Source organism: Coloeus monedula, assembly GCF_965178545.1.
Source record: "Coloeus monedula genome assembly, chromosome: 7".
In the NCBI taxonomy this organism is placed as follows: Eukaryota; Metazoa; Chordata; class Aves; order Passeriformes; family Corvidae; genus Coloeus; species Coloeus monedula.
The window spans coordinates 767,309-787,035 of NC_138787.1; the positions used below are offsets into that span (position 1 = coordinate 767,309).

At 51.9% G+C, this 19,727-nt stretch overlaps 1 protein-coding gene across 9 annotated transcripts in view; it reads left to right on the forward strand.

Moving 5' to 3' along the window:
- Window positions 1–19,727, forward strand: part of HDAC4 (histone deacetylase 4) — a 175,171-nt gene that overhangs the window by 98,476 nt on the left and 56,968 nt on the right. For 8 of the 9 annotated variants that reach the window (XM_082285040.1, XM_082285041.1, XM_082285043.1 and 5 more), the window contains 3 exons: window positions 9,832–9,982; window positions 12,931–13,051; window positions 17,849–17,970. In XM_082285040.1, the coding sequence (XP_082141166.1) occupies window positions 9,832–9,982; window positions 12,931–13,051; window positions 17,849–17,970 (394 nt within the window). The remainder of the gene's footprint in view (window positions 1–9,831; window positions 9,983–12,930; window positions 13,052–17,848; window positions 17,971–19,727) is intronic. The other variant, XM_082285036.1, reaches the window with a different exon arrangement.

A 19,727-nucleotide genomic window follows, 5' to 3' on the forward strand; every position in this document is an offset into this window, starting at 1 on the left:
TTTACTCTGTTCTGTGTATCTGCTGCTGTCTAGAATTGATTAATTTGGCTTTTTCCATTCCAGCCTAGCATCCACCATTTTAGTCAACAAGTGCAAAGCTTTCATGGAATCCCCAAATGCTTTGGGTTGGAAAGGACCCTGAGGATCATCTAATTCCCACCCCTGCCATGGGCAGGAACACCTCCCACTGTCCCAGGCTGCTCCCAGCCCCAGTGTCCAGCCTGGCCTTGGGCACTGCCAGGGATCCAGGGGCAGCCCCAGCTGCTCTGGGCACCCTGTGCCAGGGCCTCAGCTCCCTCACTGGTAACAATTCCTTCCCAAGATCCCATCCAGCCCTGCCCTCTGGCACTGGAAAGCCATTCCCTGTGTCCTGTCCCTCCATGCCTTGTCCCCAGTCCCTCTGCAGCTCTCCTGGAGCCCCTTTAGGCCCTGCAAGGGGCTCTGAGCTCTCCCTGGAGCCTTCCCTTCTCCAGGTGAGCACCCCCAGCTCTCCCAGGTGGTGAAGCTTTCAAACAGCTCCTTTGTTTACAGTGCTGATTCCTGTGCTGGTACAGGAGAAATTGTGGTTTGGGGTCGTTTTATTTCCTTTTATTGCCATGGTGTTGGTGGGAACAGAGGAACTGTTCTGACTTGACAGGAAGTGAGAAGGGGGGAACATCCCTCCATCCCACCCCCCAAACAAAGCAGGAGTGTGAAGAACACTTAAGTGAGCGAAGTTTGGCCTGGAAAATGCTGGCATGACTTGCCTGTTTTTCTATCCCAGTAGATAACTTTTTCCTATTGAGAGCTGAAGTTTTGGCTTTTTCCAGAGCTTGGAATCGCTTCCATCAGCTCAGTTTTAAACATCTGACCTAGTGCAGGAGGAAAAGACGATGACTGCCTGAGCATGTGATCCTTTCCCTGGTGTGTCCCAGTGCTTGCTGTTAGACATGCTGTGTTTTGGCCTTCACATGAAAGTGCCAAATTCCCCAAGGTGGTGCAATTTGGAGAGAGCCAGGAAATGAGTGAAAAAATATTTGTGGAAGGGCTCTATAATGGACACAGAGTTTGGCATAGGAGGGTTAGGAGAAAACAGGGTCGTGGAGAGAGAGATGGGAGAAGGGGGAATGGCTTTAAACTGAAAGAGAGGTAAGTTTAGATTGGATCTTCAGAAGAAATTAGTGAGGAGGGATGGGGCTTGGAGCAAACTGATCTAGTGGGAGGTGTCCCTGCCACAGCAGGGGGTTGGAGTGGGATGAGCTTTAAGGTCCCTTCCAACCCAAACCGTTCTGTGGCGATTCTGTGAAAAGCCTGACGTGTTTAGGGAAAGTAAGCGGAGCCTTTTGAAGGCTTCACACCATACGGAGCAGGGCAGGCTGCTTCTTCCACAGCTCCAGAGCAGCTCTGCGGATTGCCCAGGCCTGACTCCGGAGAGCGCCGGGGGCTGGAGGCACCAGCAGTGGCTGCTCTCTCCTGTAGCCACTCACCTTCAGCCAGATGGATTTTCCACTCCTCTCTGCCTCGCCAGATGTGGGACAGACAATATTTATGGCCTTCAAATCTGCCTTCCTAAACAAAACCAAGGATGGAACAAGGAGCCTGGCTCTCGGGTGAGATGGTGGAAAGCCTCTCCGCAGGTCCCGCTGTGAGCTCTGCCTGACCTTTGGTTGTGGAGGAACCGGCGGGGAATTTTTTCCTTTGTGAGTCACTCATTCCCAGCCAAGATCAGCTGGAAGTTACCAAAAGCTTTTCCGTTTGCCCTTCTGGTCAAGGGCTGGAGCGGGGCGATGGAAGAGGGGCAGGATGGGCGCTTTGGCAGGGGCCAGAGGCAGCTCGGGCGCTGTGAGCTCAGCGGGAAGGGAAGGACGTCGTGGGGAATGTGGTTCATCTCCTCTGTCCGAGCTTGGAGCAGGGCTCTTCCCAGCTCTGGCTGTTTTATAGCCACAGCCGGAAACTTCTGGGGGATGCTGACGCACGTCGGCGGGAGGGATAACAGCGCAGGGAAGCAGCTGAGCCTCCCAGCTCCTCGTGGGCCTGAAATCCTCACCCGCGGGTGTGCAACCCCATTCCCAGTTTCCCCACCATTGGAGAAAGGACTGTGTGCAGAGGGAGTGCTGGGCTGTGCATCCAGCATGGACAGGATGGGCAGGGAAGCAGCAGCAGGGAAAGGAGCTTTGAGAGGACGTTTGCTGTGCAGTGATCCTGAAATTGTTCTCTTTCCCTTGACAGAATGAATTCCTGCATTGAGTGAGGGGTGGTAACACCTCCGAGGGATCAGCCTCGTGTTCAGAGACACGGGGTGAAACTCTCGAGCCATTCCTTTGGTTACAGAGAGAGAAAATCTTGCAGGGAATCTTCCAGACGGATTTTGCTGTGCTGTAAAGAAATGTAATTCTTCCCCAAAGATGTCTAGACTTGATAGTTGTCATGCTGATGCTGAGGGGAGAAACTGCTCCTTGCTTTCATGTGGAGCCACCTGCCCGTGGAATGGCAGGTTTGCCTGCAGGATTCCCCTGGAGCTGCTCAAGGCCAGGCTGGACGGGGTTGTGGTGGAAGGTGTCCCTGCCCAGGGCAGGGTGTGGAACTGGATCATCTCTAAGGTCCCTCCCAACCCAACCCAACGCATTCCATGATTCCGTGGTAGCTCACCGGGCCCAAATAACATCGTCCTTTAGTGGGGCTGCTCTCAGCATAGCCCTGACGGTGCCCAGAGCTTCTCTTTGGTGGCCTCTCCATGTTGATTCCCGCTCAGCAGGGAAGGCTGGGCATGTTCCAGTTCTGCTGCTGGGACCGGTGTCACCTGCTGATCCCCTGTGGCACCTCCCCCGTGTCCCCAGCAGGGATGGTGCCAGCAGCACCGTGGCTCCCACAAAGCACCCGCTTCCCTCGGACTCCAGAAGGGCAGGCTCCCGTCTCACCCCCCAATATCCCAGCTCCCGATCCCGGGCCTGTCTGCTCCGTGCTCTCTTCCTGCAGCAGCCAGCGTGGAGGGGCTCCCTCTGCTCATTTTTGCGCGGCTCTTCCGCAGCGCGCCCGTTGCTCGCGGCCTGCGTCCTTTTCAAGAGGAACTTTAAAAGCCTGGAGATACCAGGTGTCTGCCTCTGTCTGGATTCCGGGATGATAGGATTATTCATCTTAGGAAGCTGCAGCTGGGTACAGTCGGTGGTAAAAGACCAGACTGAACATTTTGTGCCTCGTTACCACTCGAGCGCCTTGGAACTCGCGCTATTTCCAGACGGCTTCCTGTTCTTTCTCAGTGACCTTGCCTCGCTTTTCTGGCACACCGAGCCGGCTCCAAAACTTACACCTTAGATCCTGCAAAACTTAACTTCTGATGGAAGCAACCCTGGGGAAGACCTTTGGAAGATCAGAGCGTTTGCTGCTTTTGAAGGGGGTGGGTGGTGACTTCTCCTCAGCCTCAAAGTCGGGATCTTTTCTGAGAGCGGTGAGGACAAAGCTGCACAGGGAGAGCTGGGTTCTGTCAACAAATCCATGGAGCAGCTTGGACACCTTTTACCCCATCTCTTGGCTGAAGGAGTCCTGCGGCAGGCTGGGATAACTCAGGCATCTTGCTGCCATCCAGGCACTGTTGGTGGTGTCAGGAGTGAAGCTGGAGTGCTCATCCAGGGGAGTTTGTCTGCTCTGGTCCTTACAGAGCCACTGGAAATCGGTGAAAGAAACGTTTCCTGGTGGTTTCTTCTGAGATGGGCCACGGTTGCTTGGCTGGAAGGAGTACAAGGAGAACTTCAGCCCTGCCTGGAGTAAAATATGTGAGGGGCACCTTGATTGTATCTTTGCCAGCTTGGAATTCCAAAGTAAACGGCAGCAGAAGGGATATTCTGGCAGTTCCCACACCTGAATGTTCGACTCCAGTTTTATCTTATTTTTGAACTTACAAAACATTTGGAAGTAGTCAAAGACAACACAAAGAATCAGGGCAGGGATGAGGAAATATGCCACTGGATCCTGCTGTTATGCCAGGAATACTGACCTGTTAATGTAGACCACTGCTGATCCAGAAACATGGAGTTCCTGTAATACCCAAAATACTCCCAAAACAATTCACAGAGAATGTAACTGCTCCTCCAAGGCCCCAGGTCTCATCTCTTATTTAGCATTAAACATCTGCGGCTCCTCCTTTACGTGGTTTTTTTATGTGGTCCTTTGGTTTGCAGGGCTTTGGTCTAAGTCAAATTTTCTGATTTACTTATTGCCATCCATGCTGGGATGAGCATTCCCTGCTCCTGATTGCTTCCCCTTCAACAATAACCATGTAAAGCCCAGCAGAGGCAGACTCAAAGGAGTTTTCCTCACCTTTAAAGGGGAAAGCTGGAGAAGGAGCTGAATGTGCTGGATACTACAAACGGAGCTTGCTGCTTTCTGAAAAGGCTGTTGGATATTCTGCTTCCGGAGAGAGGGAAAAGTTAGGCTGGAATGGGAATCAGGGAGCAAGAGGCTCATACAAAAGCATTCCCAGTGCTGAACCTTTGCAGGTATTCAGGACCCAGAGGGCTTCCGGCCTTTTAGGAGAGGTAATGGCACGGGAAGGAGTCTGGGATACAAGATTCCATATCCACATATGAGCTGCCAAAGTAAAAGCACGGGATCTTATCACCGTCATTCCTGGTCCTGGAGACGGTTTAGCCTCATAAACCTGAACACCAGACGTTCTCAGTAGGACGTGTCTGACCGAGATCAGCCTCTTGCCCAGGGAGCTGTCGGCCGGGAGGGATCATTTCCCTGTGGAAAATTCCCTGCCCATGGGAATTTCTGGCATGGGACTGCCAGCTGTCAGCTGCCCGATGGCGGGAAGGGGGCACGCGGGATGCGTGTCCCGGAAAAGAGATGAGAGGTGCTCGCTCTCCCAGATCTTTGTGTCCTGGCTGCTGCTGGAAGCCACAATGATCCCCCCTCCCCGTGTCCCAGCACAGCTGATTTGTTCTGCCCGGCCTCTGGTGCTCCAGGAGATATCCCAAACACGCCGCCACGGAGCCAAGAGAGCGGATCCTGAAACCGGAGCCACAGCCCGAGGCTTCAGTAAACAGGATGGGGGAACACGAAGCAGAGAGTCCAGCCAGCGCTGGGATCGCTGTAAAACAACCCAGCAGAGCAGTGCTCCCAGAAATCCACCTCCCAGAATTCCCAGTGTCTGTGCTTTGCTTCCACCCGTAACCACGGATTTTTCGGGGGGTGGTTTGATGTGTACGTTCTTGGCCAGTTTTTCTTCATCCTCACCTACGACTTGACTTTATTTTTGAAGAACCTGAGCTCAAGATCACTTTAAATACCCGATTTAAGCTCCCCAAACCGTAGAATTTGGCCAGAACAGGTGGCAGAAGATCCCTTCCCTGGTATCCCCCCGTGCTGGAGCTGATCTCAGGTGTGGGTTGAGGTGCAAGTTGGGAGCTGGACACAGCAACTTTGGGTGCCAGGGAATATTTGTCAGCCAAAAGTGTTCCAGCTGCCGTTCACCCAGGCTCGTGCTTATCTCCACAAGCTGTCTGGGCACGGATTATTTTGCTCTCCCTTCCACTAATTGCTGCTATTCAAAATAATCTCTTATAAACACCCAGGAGCCAGTCTGAGCTCGGGGGGGGCAGGAAGGATCTCTGTGCTTGGCTTCTTGTTTGGCAGCTGGAGGAGTGGTTGTGAAAGTCTCCATGAAATACATCCCGGTTGTCTCTGGGAAATGGGATCTTGGTGTCAGCACCCCACTCTTCCTGGGAGGGCACTGCCTGGCTGCTGGAGGATTTTGGAACATGACTGATGACTGAAGGGAGCCATTTTAGCTGCGCTTCCCTTAAAAAGAGGTTTCTCTGTGACAGTTTCCCCACTGATAAGGTGTCGGTCCCCCTCCCAGGCTGACAAGCTGGAGCACTGAAGACAATTGAGGAGTGTGATGGCAAAATCCTCTGGATTGCTGAGTGCTCACGGCAGGCTGGCAGTTGATAAATACCTGGAAATGCTCTGCATTCTCCCTGTTACCTCTATTAATATTAATATATGCTAAAGGAGCACCAGCAGCACTAACTGCAGGTACAGTTGAACATTTGTGCAGTTTTCAGAAATAGTGGGAGCAGTGACATTAAACATATGCAGGAATCCCCATAGTTATGAATATTTACAAATATTGATTTTGGCAGGAGCACCTAATTCAGATGTTCTGAGCTCCCTGATGCAGCGTGTGCGTCTGTCACACGGTGCTCCTCAAACTCAGGGCTGAGTTAGTCTCAGATCCTGAGGGATTTCCCTCAGTGAATGAACTTTGTGATGACATTTCAGTGTTTGGGAAATACAGCTGGGGAATAAACCCCCTGCCCCAGCTGCCTGTGATGAACACACAGGGTCTGAGTGGGCAGTGCCTGTTCAAATTGGCCTCGGTTGCTTTAAATGAACCAGAAACTGATGTTTTTCTGATGTTTTTTTCTGACACCCTGTCACTCCTGGAGCTCTGGCAGCTGTGCCCATTCCCTCGGGAGCCTGGGCAGTGCCCAGCACACTGTGGGGGAAGAACCTTTCCCTGATACCCAACCTAAATTTCTGTTTCCCCATAACATTCTTGGTAAGTGTGGAGAAATATTCATGCTCTGAGAAGACACCCGGATGGGTTTTCTTCTCTCGTTTTCCCAGGCTAGAGCAGACACCAACAGTGATTTCTTCTCATTTTTCATGGATACAATGGGAGACATGGCTTCATTATTTTATTTTTTAAATTTTTTCTTTTTTCAACTTCGAAATGATTCGAAAAACTATATTAAGAATAGGCTTTGTGGAAACTGGGGTCAAAACGAGCAGAGACAATACATCCCTAATGAAACTTCCCTAAACCATCCAGCTACAAATTGGGCTTTTCATTCCCATTTCGCTCCAGATGTCAGTGAAAGCACAGCTCCTCCTAAAGCAGCCTAATGTATGTAAACCATCGCAGGAAGCAGAGCCTGCGGAGCCTAGGAGACTGCAGATGGAGAGAAAAGGCTCCTGATTCCATAAAAATAACAAAACCTGTTTTACCATATTGTGCATTAAATATTGTTCATTTGCATACTTTCCATGGCGAGGTTCTCAAAGCCCACCATGTGGTGGACTTGTTGGAAGTCGGAAAAGAGACTCTTTCCCCAAATGGAGACGTGTTAGTAGAAGCTGCTGCTTAATTAGAAAACAAAAATAGCTGGTTTCCTCTATTTTTTCCTCCTTTTCTAGTTTTTTTTTGAGTGTGGATTTTCGGTTGTTTACACATAATTCAATAGAATTAGGAAGGGAGGCATAGGTGCAGTTGCTGCAAATAACTGGATTTTCGGTGTTTTACAACAGCCTGCCTGCTTGGAACAGGCAGCAGCAGGGATTCCTCCATGGAGAGTTTCCAGCAGATAGCCAGGCAGATTGTAAATACTTCTTAGATTGTGGTTTTTTGCATCTTTATGTAGAACGGTGTGATTTTATTTGTATCTGTGGTGCATCTGTGGCTCAAGCATTGAGTGGGGCAAGTGTGCAATGCCACAAGTTAATCAGAGGATCCTAGAATATCCACAGCTGGAAGGGACTCACAAGGGTCATCAAGTCCAGCTCCTGGCCCTGCACAGGGCGCCCCAAGAATCACAATTAAAGGGATGAAAAGGAAGATGAGCTCAAGGAGAAGGAAAACCTGTGGGGTGGGAGTCTCGTGTCTGCAGGAGCTGGCAGGGTCTGGAGAAGGATGGATTGAGAGAGCTTGGAGAGAGCAGGTTCCCTGTCCCAACAGCCGTGGCTTGGACCCTGCCCACAGCAGGGGCTTGGAACGAGGCGATCCTTCAGGCCCCTTCCAACCCAAACCATTCCACAATTCCATGCTCCCGATCCCTCTCCGCCGCGGGGATTTCTCGGGAGCGGTGGGTGGTATCCGAGCACAGGCCCCCATTAAGTGCAGCCCTGGAGAGCTCGGGGCTCTGAGGCTGGAGGCTGCCAGCTCCCAGTCAATCCCTCGGTTTATAAGCTGCCAACGTAAAGAGTGCCGGGTGGGCGCCGTGCTCCGGAGGGCTCCGGAGGGCTCCGGCATTCCGGCCCTTGGCGGGAGGCCGAGGAGCAGCCCACGCGCTTGGCTGTGGCCTGCACCTTGCCGGGGAGGGTGCAAATCAAGCGGGCAGCTGCGGACTCCAACGGAGCAAAGCTCCGGCTCGGCTTTTGTAGGGAAAAGCAGTTTTAGATCCCCACGGAGATCCCTCCACAGCTCTGCAGGCCGCCGGGCCACGCCGCTCGTCACCTGCCTTTCCACAGCCTCGCATGCTCCCGGCCGGTGCTCGGGACATGGGGTGCTCCCTCACGCCATCCCGGGGCACAGCGCACCCTCACACACCCGGGACACGGGGCGCTCCCTCACGCCATCCCGGGGCACAGCACATCCTCACTCACCCTCACGCACCCGGGACACGGGGCGCTCCCTCACGCCAGCCCGGGGCACAGCACATCCTCACCCTCACACACCCGGGACACGGGGCGCTCCCTCACGCCATCCTGGGGCACAGCACATCCTCACTCACCCTCACGCACCCGGGACACGGGGCGCTCCCTCACGCCAGCCCGGGGCACAGCTCACCCTCACCCTCACACACCCGGGACACGGGGCGCTCCCTCACGCCATCCTGGGGCACAGCACATCCTCACTCACCCTCACGCACCCGGGACACGGGGCGCTCCCTCACGCCATCCCGGGCACAGCACATCCTCACTCACCCTCACGCACCCGGGACACGGGGCGCTCCCTCACGCCATCCCGGGGCACAGCACATCCTCACTCACCCTCACGCACCCGGGACACGGGGCGCTGCCTCACGCCATCCCGGGGCACAGCGCACCCTCACACACCCGGGACACGGGGCGCTCCCTCACGCCATCCTGGGGCACAGCTCACCCTCACCCACTCTCACACACCCGGGACACGGGGCGCTCCCTCACGCCATCCCGGGGCACAGCGCACCCTCACCCACCCTCACGCACCCGGGACACGGGGCGCTCCCTCACACCATCCCGGGGCACAGCTCACCCTCACCCTCACACACCCGGGACACGGGGCGCTCCCTCACGCCATCCCGGGGCACAGCGCACCCTCACCCTCACACACCCGGGACACGGGGCGCTCCCTCACGCCATCCCGGGGCACAGCGCATCCACCTGCTGCCCTCTGTCCCGTGGGAATGCCCTCTGCGCCCAAACAGGGGGGCATGCACCCCAAATTGCCCAGGAGCCTGGTGGGGATGCTGACGCCTTCCAGCTGCTGGGACTTGGGGACCCATGGCGGGACTTGCGCTGGGGTAGGAGCCTCTGGTGCTCCCAGCCTTGAAGGTCCCGTTTGATGGGAGCTTTGCAAATAATTACCTTAATTAGACATCATGTCTCCTGATTTATTCCCATGGATGTGGGCGAATCGAGAGGCTCAGGGTAAATCCTTCCTGGAGAAGTTATTGGAGGACTTATTTTTTTTTATATATTGAGGAAATGATTTTATAATTAATCACAAAACCTCAGCGTGGTTGGAGTTAGGTGGGACATTAAATTCCACCTCGTTCCACCCCCTGCCATGGGCAGGGGCACCTTCCACTATCCCAGGTTGCTCCAAGCCCCATCCAGCCTGGCTTGAAACACTTCCAGGGATTCAGGGGCAGCCACAATTTCCACAACTTCCCCGTACAACAAATAATACTGAAGGTGCCCTAGTGGGTATTTATCTAAAACAGGTGATGGAGATAAAAGGAAGGCCCGTGCTTGTCCTTATTTCCATGAATTAAGCCCTGTCCTTGTCACCTGCCTGCAGCCTCTGCTTTGGCCCTGGGAAGGCTGATGGTGTTAATTTGGTCCTTCTCCCCGTTCCCTTCTCCGCAGCAGCAGCAGGAGATGCTGGCCATGAAGCATCAGCAGGAGCTGCTGGAGCACCAGAGGAAGTTGGAGCAGCACCGACAGGAGCAGGAGCTGGAGAAGCAGCACCGGGAGCAGAAACTGCAGCAGCTGAAAAACAAAGAGAAAGGGAAAGAGAGTAAGTGGCCAAAGCTCCCTCGTTTGGGTGGTGACCGGTGGATGGGAGCCATGGAGGAGCCTCAGAAAGCTGGAGGAACCTCCTTGAGGGCACGGGGAGCTTGTGAGGGGACTCATCAGGGGGATTGAGGGAAAGAGAGAAATGTATTTCTCTGCTTTATCTTCATTTTCGTCTCGCTAAATGCCATTTTAGCGTTTTTCAAAAGGAAGCGTATCCTCTCTTCCCTTGATTTTACATTTTTTGAAGTATTTTTGGCAGCATTCCTAATGGAGGCAGAATATTAAGCCCATGAAATACACCAGATGCACGCTGCACTCCTTTTCTCTTTCTGCTGCTCTGAATTCCACTCCTTTTAAGACGTAGCCTGAGTTCTCAGCTCTCCCCTTTTTGAAGCATTTCCATTCAGCAGGAGCTTTTTTTTCAGGAGGTGACAGCTTGTGGGTGCCTTCCCCACTATGTGTCATTATGCACTTGAGGAGATCATTGTGGCCTCACAATGTCCCTTATCAGAGACGATCGGGGCTGCTTGTTAGGGCTTCTTTTGCAAGTGAATGGGGGGAAAAAAATACCTCCCCGAGTTGTGCCATCAACTCCTCGGGTCTGGTTTTGTGGTGGGAGGAGTGGTGGAAGGAGGATGGGATGCTGGCTGGAAACTGGGAATAAGATAAAGCTCCGAGAACTTTTTTAGTAGGGAAAGACTGGGGTGTGGGAGACCTTTCTAAATCCTAGAAAGACCAGAGGTCCAGAATCCCTAGGTGTTTCCCCTTCCCCCTGCTGCTCCCATCAGCTGTTGATGTTTGATCCATGTTTTGCTGGGCCTCTCCTCAGAATTGATACCTGCCCATCCTCATTAAAGTAATCTGGAAAGGAATTTAAATGCCCGAATCGCTGGAAAATAGGAGCAAAGCAGCTTTTGGGTGAAACACAGAGGTGTGGAGGAAAAAACCCCGAATTTGGGGATGTGAAGTTGAAGATCCTGTTCCCATGGCTACAGGTTTATTTTTAAATTACTTTTTGTTTAAGAAGTGCTGTGGTGTAGAATCATTATCGCACCTCGGCTCTTAAGGACACTTAAGTTATTTTTCTCACATCATAGAATTTGGTGAAGAGAAGCTAAAATTGTCCTGATCTGAAATATGAAGAGAGTGTGAGAGAGGTAGAGTTTGTTCTTCCTCCTTGTTAACACCTCTGCTCTGGAGCCAGGCTGGGAGAGCTGGGGGTGTTCGCCTGGAGAAGAGAACAATCCAGGGAGAGCTCAGAGCCCCTTGCAGGGCCTAAAGGGGCTCCAGGAGAGCTGGAGAGGGACTGGGGACAAGGCATGGAGGGACAGGACACAGGGAATGGCTTCCCACTGCCAGAGGGCAGGGCTGGATGGGATCTTGGGAATTGGGAATTGTTCCCTGGGAGGGTGCTGAGGCCCTGAATGACCCCAGCTGCCCCTGGATCCCTGGCAGTGTCCCAGGCCAGGCTGGATGGGGCTTGGAGCAGCCTGGGGCTAGTGGAAGGTGTCCCTGCCCATGGCAGGGAGTTGGAATTAGAGGATCCTTAAGGTCCCTCCCAACCCAAAGCACTCTGAGGTTCCATGGTATCTTCCAGCTTCCAGTAAAGGAGGAGGACCTTCCAGGGGAGCCTTCGTAAACCTCCCAGTCCAAAAATGTTGAGCTTCAAGTCTTCGAAGCACCGGGTTTATCCCAAACTGCCAGAACACAGCCAGGTTTGGTTGTTGTGAGGATGCTAATGGATTAAGGGTGACACATTCTGCAGAGAGAAGGCTTTTAAGCATGCATTTGTCACCTCTTCTGCCACTCAGGGGTTTATCTCCAGCTCTTTGCTTGAACTTTCCACCAAGCCTGTGTTTGTAGAGCTGGTGAGAAATGCAGGGCTCCAAAAAAAGGGAATTTTCTCTTTGGTGTTGGAGCAATTTTACACCTTCAGGCAGTGCCTTGTGGGAATGCTGCAGCCCCCTGCTCCCGGGGAGAGCCCAGGGCTTGTTCCCCCAGCGTGTCAGATGTCACCACGTAGTCGAGCATGGCCCGGGAGACGAGAACTCGGCGGGGTGATCTTTTAGTTCTCATTCCCAGCAGAGCAGGCAGCTTCCCTGCCCTTTTCTTTTCGTCCCAGCCCGGATATTTTCCGTTGGAGCTCCTGCCTTACGCCACGGTGTGGATGAACCATCATTTTCCACGTGTCCCCTGCCAAACTTTGGCTGCATCGCTCCGTCAGGAGCCCTGCCTGGGAGCCTGGGCTGTCAACCTGATGATCACTGGGATCCATCATGGCAGGGAAGCAGCCTGCTCTCCATTGTGCAGGGAATCATGAGCGGGGATTACGCAGTTGACATTTTAGCTCTGCAGAATCACTGACTCCCTTATTTTTTGTTTTATTTTTTGTTCAGCGTTGGGTTTTCCATTTGCAGCGAGAGATTTGCGCGCCCGTAAACGAAGCGAAATCCTGCGTCGGTCAGGGTGTACACAGAGACTTGGGAACAAAGAGGTCCCTGTTTACAGGAGTTTGCAAGACAAAACCTACGTATGAGCCATTGGGCTCATTCCCCTCCTGCTTTCAGATGTGACATTTAACAACTTGAGGGTGCACAAGACCCCTTTTCTTAAATAACTGTGGTTCAAAGAGAGCTGGGATACCCCGGACAAGTGCTTTATTCTGAGTGTGCTTCTATGCCAGTGTAACATCCTCTTCTAGTGAAATAAACCCGATTTCATCTGTGTTTTCAAGCATAACTTGTGAATATATGCCAAGCTAAAGGGATGAAAAGGGAGAGCTCCTTTCTGGAGGCACTTTGTTCTTCTCTCTTTGAAAGCAAAGTTCCTTTTTTTTAGGCTGGCAATGAAAGATTTGATTCGGAATCTTTTTTAGAAATCTAAAATTCCTTCAAGTGCGTGAGCTGGTTTAATAGCCTTTCTAATGCATTTCTTTTTTTTTAATCCCAGGTGCAGTGGCAAGCACAGAAGTGAAGATGAAGCTGCAGGAATTTGTGTTAAACAAGAAGAAGGCTCTGGCCCACCGGAATCTCAACCACTGCATATCCAGCGACCCTCGCTTCTGGTACGGGTAAGTGGTGCTGGGCTTCCTGCAGGGTTTAGCCAGTGCCACCTTTGTCCCCCATTCCCTGAGGGAACAGACCTGGTGTGCTTGTGGGATGAGCCAGAGCGGTGACAAGAGTGCTGTGCATTCCCAAAATGCATTTTCCAGAGGGTCCCAGTACGCGTGGTTTTTGTGTCCGCTGTGATGGTCACGGTGCTCTGTGTGTGCAGAGAGGTCTTTGCTGTCATCCTGAATCCACAATTATTCAAGCTCACAAGTTCTACAGTCAGAGATCAGTTTTTGTAAGTCCTCCAGCTTTTCACCCAGGATTTGATCCTGCCTGGTGTTATAAAACTCAAACTTTAGTCAAATGAGGAGTCATTTTTTCTGTTCAGGAGTTGGAATTCGATGATTCTTGTGAGTCCCTTCCAGCTCAGGATGTTCTGTGATTCAGTGAATTCCTGCAACTCAGGATAGTCAAGCTTTGCATTTTAAAGCCTTTAACACTTATTGCTCTTCTGAATCTCTCAAAGTTGGAAGTGTTGTTTTCTTGGCTCTTACTGGAAACATCCAGTGGGTCCAGTCTGCACTTTCAATCACAACTGTCCCAACATCTCTGTTTTCAACTGAAAATATTCAACTACTGGTCTCCAGTTTCAATTTCAGAAATTAACTTCTTCATTGTACAAAAGACAATCAGAAAATTTGATGTGCCTTGAAAGTTTCCGCTGCTATGGCTTTGTCGCTGTCTACGTTAAATAAAAAACCAAAGTGCTTTGGATGTTGGCTTTAGTGACCTTAAAATTCGTGAGATTTTGAGCTGCAAAAGTAATTTCATTTTGCCATGAAACTTGTGTTCAAGCTGAGGCACTGACAGCGTTTTAAGTCTTAAGAAATGAACGTGTGTACAGGGAGGATGAGGTCATAGCCAGAAGATGTTTCCAAATTCCAGAAACTAAGCTGAAATGAAATTTGAAAGCTGTCCCAGCTCTGAGCCAGGACAGAAATGCTGAAGGGGAGTTGGCAGAAGAATTCAGATGTTACTGGAGGCAAAGTGAGATTGAGCAGTTTTAATACATCTCTGAAAATCTAATCTGAGGCTTGGGGATTTCATTAAAGGTGGTTGAAGGCTCTGAGCCCCCATTTCTTTAAAAGTTGGTTAAAATAGCAGTTAATGCAGGAGTGGTACAAGGTCAGTTAGAATTCAGGTTGCCCAGAGCAGCTGTGGCTGCCCCTGGATCCCTGGCAGTGCCCAAGGCCAGGCTGGACATTGGGGCTGGGAGCAGCCTGGGACAATGGGAGGTGTCCCTGCCCATGGCAGGGGTGGAATGGGATGGGATTTAAGGACCAAATCCCACCCAAACCATCTGGGATCCTGTGATGCAAGGCCAGGGGTGCTGCAGGTTTTTGGCCACGTCGTGTTTGGGGTTTCAGGATGGTCTGGGTTTGTTGTGGCACTTAATAATCCAAGCACCCCTTTCCTGTGATGCTGCGGGGTGCCAGCACCCAAAGCATCACACAAGGGCTTAAGGTCATGCCATTCCCTCATTTTCCATCCGTTTTGGGGTGGGGTGAGGGTTGGTATTCTGGATTCCAACCCGAGATGGACAAAGCCTTGGGGCCTCACACAGATCTTTCTCGCTGCTGAGTTGTCCTGCTGAGCCCTCAAAGGAGGGCAGCAGTGCAGGATTTTTTAAATGCACCCTTCACTTGTTAAAGCAGAAGTTGAGGATTTTTCTCTTTCCATCCTATTATTAAAAAAAAAAAAAATCTTTTTTCTTTTTTTTTTTTCCCCCTGAAGAAGAGAAACAACCTTAAAATTCCCGACATGTTAGTATTTATTTATATGGCATCTCGTAGGTTACCAGCTGAGCTCTGGAGGCATTCCTGTCCCCACATAGCTGTGATGTGATGCAGTTGGGTGGTGGTTGGGTTGAGCACACGCGAGCGGGGCTTGCAGGAGATCCACTCCGCGCTCCCACTGTGAGCAGGCGAGGCAATTAAGTGGGAACAGATGCTGGAAGAGCCTCTCGAAGCACCACGCCTGCTTTTAAGCACTTCCCTCGGTCTTAGTAAGGTTTGTGAATTCCTTTTTTTTTAAAAAAATGGAAAGCATTGCTTGGGAAAAAAAAAAACCCAAAAACGTCTCCTGAGGGTATTGAACACCATGATGGTCTGACGTCAGTGGCTGTGGCAGCAAAAAATGTTGTGCTGACATGGAATCACAGAGGTGTTAGAGTTGGAAAAGACCTCTAGGATGGTGTCCCATCCCTGGAAATGCTGACAGGGCTTGGAGCAACCTGGGAGAGTGGAAGGGGGTGAGCAAAGTGGTCTTTAATGTCCCTTCCAGCCCAAACCACTCTGGGATTTTGTGCTAGGCAACAGCAGAAGAGGTTCTCTGGAGCTGCATTGTCAGACTGTGCCTCCCGTGGGTCCTGATCCCACTGGGCAGCGCAGCTCCCAGGAATTTCTGCTCCCTGTGATTTCCCTGGGCAGTTGTCAGCAGTGCTTGGCAAGCAGCCGCTCCGTGTGCAAACAGCCGTGAGTGGAGTTCCGCTGTTTGCGTGGTGAGGAGGTAGAGAGGTACAATTACACTTGGAATTACACATCCAGTTACCCACTGAATGGTCCCAGCATCCACAGGTGCGAGCACAGAGCATCCCAGCACGGGTACACGTGTCTGCATGTGTGTCCAGTGCATGGTGAACATGTTGGAGGGAGGGTCTAGCAAGTCATGGAATCGTCAAGGTTGGAAGAGACCTCCAAGATCATCCCTCCAACCTTTCTGTCTGTGCACGTGGGTGTCTGAAGGAGCTCAGGGGACAGGGCATGCTTCGAATGAAGGGATGTGCTTTCAGGAATGCCTGCAAGCTCCGTGGAGTGTCCAATTTCCTCTTGTTCCAGAGCTCTGAAATTCCTGAAGGGGCACGCAGAGCAGTGCATGCTGCTGGGAGCAGCGTCAGCTCCCAGTCCTGGAGCCAGGGAATGCGTTCCTGTTTGCAGAGCTCAATATCTGTCATTCAGCAGTCCCGGAGCACATCTAAACAGGCCCTTTGAATTCCTGCACATTCCCTAACAAAGTGGTGAAAATAGCTTCAATGTACTTGATTGTGCTGCTTAGGTCATGGTTTGAAAAAAAAAAGAAAGAAAAAGGAAGGGGGGGGGGGAAAAAAGGTCTGTTGCTCATAAAGAGCCAAAAATGTCATTGTGTGGCTCAATGGGGCTCAGGGCTCTTGGATCACAGCGTCCAGGATTCCTGGGAGTGAAACATCTCCGTGTGCTGCCTTCCCACGGAATGAGCGGATCCCGGCAGGAAAAGCCACGTCTCCTTCCAGGAGGGACTCAAACATTTTTCTGTTTGGGGCTGTTTTGATTGCAGGTGAAGATTGAAGTGCGAGTGGGGGCATTCAGGGGCGGGTGTGGGTGGCAGTGGGAAACACAGCCCTGCAAGAGCCCCAAAAGTCATTTATGTTCAGAGAAATCTGGGATATGAACGGGGAGTGTTGGGGAACCACTGTCATTCATACTTCCAGAGAATCCCAGAATGGTTTGGGTTGACGGGACCCTAAAGCCCATCCCCTTCCAAGCCCTGCCATGGGCAGGGACACCTCCCACAAGAAGGTCTGTGGGAGTAGAAAATGTTGAAGTAGGTGTTGGAATAAAGATTTCAGAGGTTTTTTTTCTTTTTGTAGTAAAATTATGTAGAAAATGCAATGCGTTTTCCTGGTATTTCATTAGCCCCTTATTTTTTGAAGGCTTTGACTTGCAGTGGAATTGATGCTCTGGATCTCAGCAAAGAGCCAACTTGTGAGCTGAGCTTGCACTCCAGGGGTTGGTACTGCTCGAGAAGTCGCAGGAACTTGTGCAATTTTCAGCTGGGAATGGCTCATTTTGGTTCCTTGAAGAGCCTTTTGTAGGAGAACATTTTCAGCTTGATTTTTAGGCAATATAAAATTGCAAATATTCACCTTTTTTTTTTTTTTTTTCTCCACAAAATGCTTGCTTTCTGTTTTCCCAAATCCTTCAGTTTTTAGAAGAAATACAGGGTTGAAATTCTGTTTATTTAAAGTTAAGTTGAGAGAGCCCAGTGAGTGCCACCTGCACGGCTAAATCAGTCATTCTGCTGATGGAGCTGCTCTGCTGACTGGAGACTTCTCCCAGGCTGGTGGAGCTCCTGAGAAACAGCAAAGCTGGGCACAAGTCATTAAGCAGGAAAGATGAAGCCAACAAACTGGTAGGAGGCTGAGAAAACTCATTCATTATTTAATATCCTCAGCAAACAGACTGTAATTTACTTCCAGCAGCCTGCTCAAACAAAGCCATAAATTATCAGCTCGGAGAAGTTCAGCTGGAAAGGTGCTGAGTGCTTTGGCCCTGTCTCTGCTGAGCTCCTGGGATGGGAGGACAGGCAGGAGGAGAGGCAGGAGCCACCTGTGTGGCCTTGGACTTTGTCTGCTAAGCCTGGAGTTTATTTTAGGGAGGGAAGTGGTTCACTCACTCTGAAGTTGAGGGGGGTAACACCACCTGTGCTGAGATTCAGGGACATGACTTAGCAAAACCCAGCCCAGGTTACAGGCTTAGAATTTGTACTCGTGGTTCAGTACCTGCATGAGCTGAGCCAAGGTGGAGCCTTACACTGAAAACTAAGTTGATTTCTTCCCGTAGATTGGATTTTAGTGGGGCTTTTTGTAGGAGCACCAGGAGGAGAAAGCCAAAGCCTTTGCCTGTGCCCCGTTCCCCGCTCCCTGAGGCGGCAGGCACTGTGCTCGTCCCCTCTGTGTGTCACTGGTGTAAAGCTTGTCCCTTCTCTTTCCTTCCGTGCAGGAAGACCCAGCACAGCTCTCTGGACCAGAGCTCCCCACCCCAAAGCGGCGTCTCCGGCACCTACAACCACCCAGTCCTGGGGATGTACGATTCCAAAGACGACTTCCCACTCAGAAAAACAGGTAGGGCTGCCCTTCCCTCGCCGTGCCGCTGCTCTCCCCGCCCTCACGCTCAGCCCGCTGATCTGATTTTCCTGAAAAACAAGGGCTGTTGCCAAAAACCTGGATTCCAGGCCACGCTTCATTTACCAAGCCCCCTCTCCATCTGCTCCCCCTTCACCTGCCCCTGCGCTCCCAGGGTTCCAGGGAGCCTGGGGCTGCTGCGGGCTGTGCGAGGAGCGCGGGAGACAGCGGAGCCGTGTGTCTAAGCTTGGGATGTTTTCCCAGCTCCAGAGCTCGCACAGAGATCCGCGTGTCTCCAGCCCAAGCGTGTTCTGCTGAGTGAGAAAAAGTGCATTTCTTGGGGGATTTGCATTTTATGTACGAGTTTGTACCTGAGGTAAATAAGGAGGTTTGTGCCAGGCCGAGCGCCGGGGCTTCCTGCGAGGGTTCGGTTCACACCTAGACAGTTCTCTCTCAGTTTGGCTTCTCCCTGCATGGTGGCCGAGCAGGTCAGTCACTCCTTAAGCCTGCATTATGTAAACCAGGTTGTTTGGGTTGGCTGTGCTCCTCAGCTCCGTATCCATGCCTGAGCCAGCGCAGCCTGGGCTCCCGACCCGGCCAGCTCGGGGCTGCTGCCTTCGGGGAACGGCTCAGCTCGGAGAGCTCAGCCTCTCCCAGGGAGCAGTTCTGCTGGGAATCACTTCAGGACAGCAAAAAAAGCTGCTCTGGAAAGATCACCCAATCATTAAGGTTGGAAAAGCCCTCTAAGATCATCCAGCCTTTAACCAGCACTGCCAAGGCTACTGCTAGCCCATGGCCCCAAGTGCCACATCCACAGGTGTTTAAAACACTTCCGGTGATGGTGACTCCAGCACTGCCCTGGGCAGCCTGTTCCAGTGCCTGACCATCCCTTCTTGGGAGCTTCTCATTATGGACCATAGCACCTGGCCTGCTGGGTGGATTCCCTCAGTGCAGTTGTCTCTGTTCCCCCTTGGGCTGACGAGTAACAAACACTTCAGCTGCACCCAGGAACCCAGTCAAAAATTGGCTCCAGGATGTGGGTTTCCCCTGGAAAAGGTGCCCCTGTGGCTCTGGGGATGGTAATTCTGATTGTGCCCTTTCGGGAGGACTCCAAAAGCCTGGATTTGCTGAAGGACAGGGCGTCCTCTCCTCTGTGCTTCCAGATAATGGAAGAGCTTCCAGGCTGCCCTGGGGAACCACAGCGTTTCCACGCAGGGAGGCATCCCTTGACACCAAACCCATCGCTCAGGGCCTGTGGGCAGCCTGATTCCAAGAGATTTTTAGCTCTTTCCTATGCCTTGTGATGCCAGGTGATCCGTTCCTACTCCGTTAGTGTTCCCACAGTAGAAATGGGCTTTGCCATGCTCCCAAACCCGCCTGGCTCATCACCTCGAGGCACCTTGTCAGAGTGGCTTGGAGGAGCGGTCGCCCTTCTTGCTCCCAGTGTCCTGGAAGGGAATTTCTGCAGGGGAAGGAAGACATCTGCACATCTCACCCTGCGCCGCTTCCCAAACTGGGATCTCACCAAGGCTCCTGCTGAACAGGCTCCTGCTGTCAGACAGGGAGAATTAAGGATGATAAATGGAGCTAATCACGTTATTAAAGAGTGGAAGCAACCAAAGGCATTGTTGTTTTCCAACAGGAGGACGTTCAGCTGATTTGGGTTTTCCAGAGCGCTGGCGCTCGTTCTTTTTGGGCGCCAGCATTAATCTCCTGGGCGCTGCTGTGGGATACAAACGAGTTCACTTCTGTAAGGT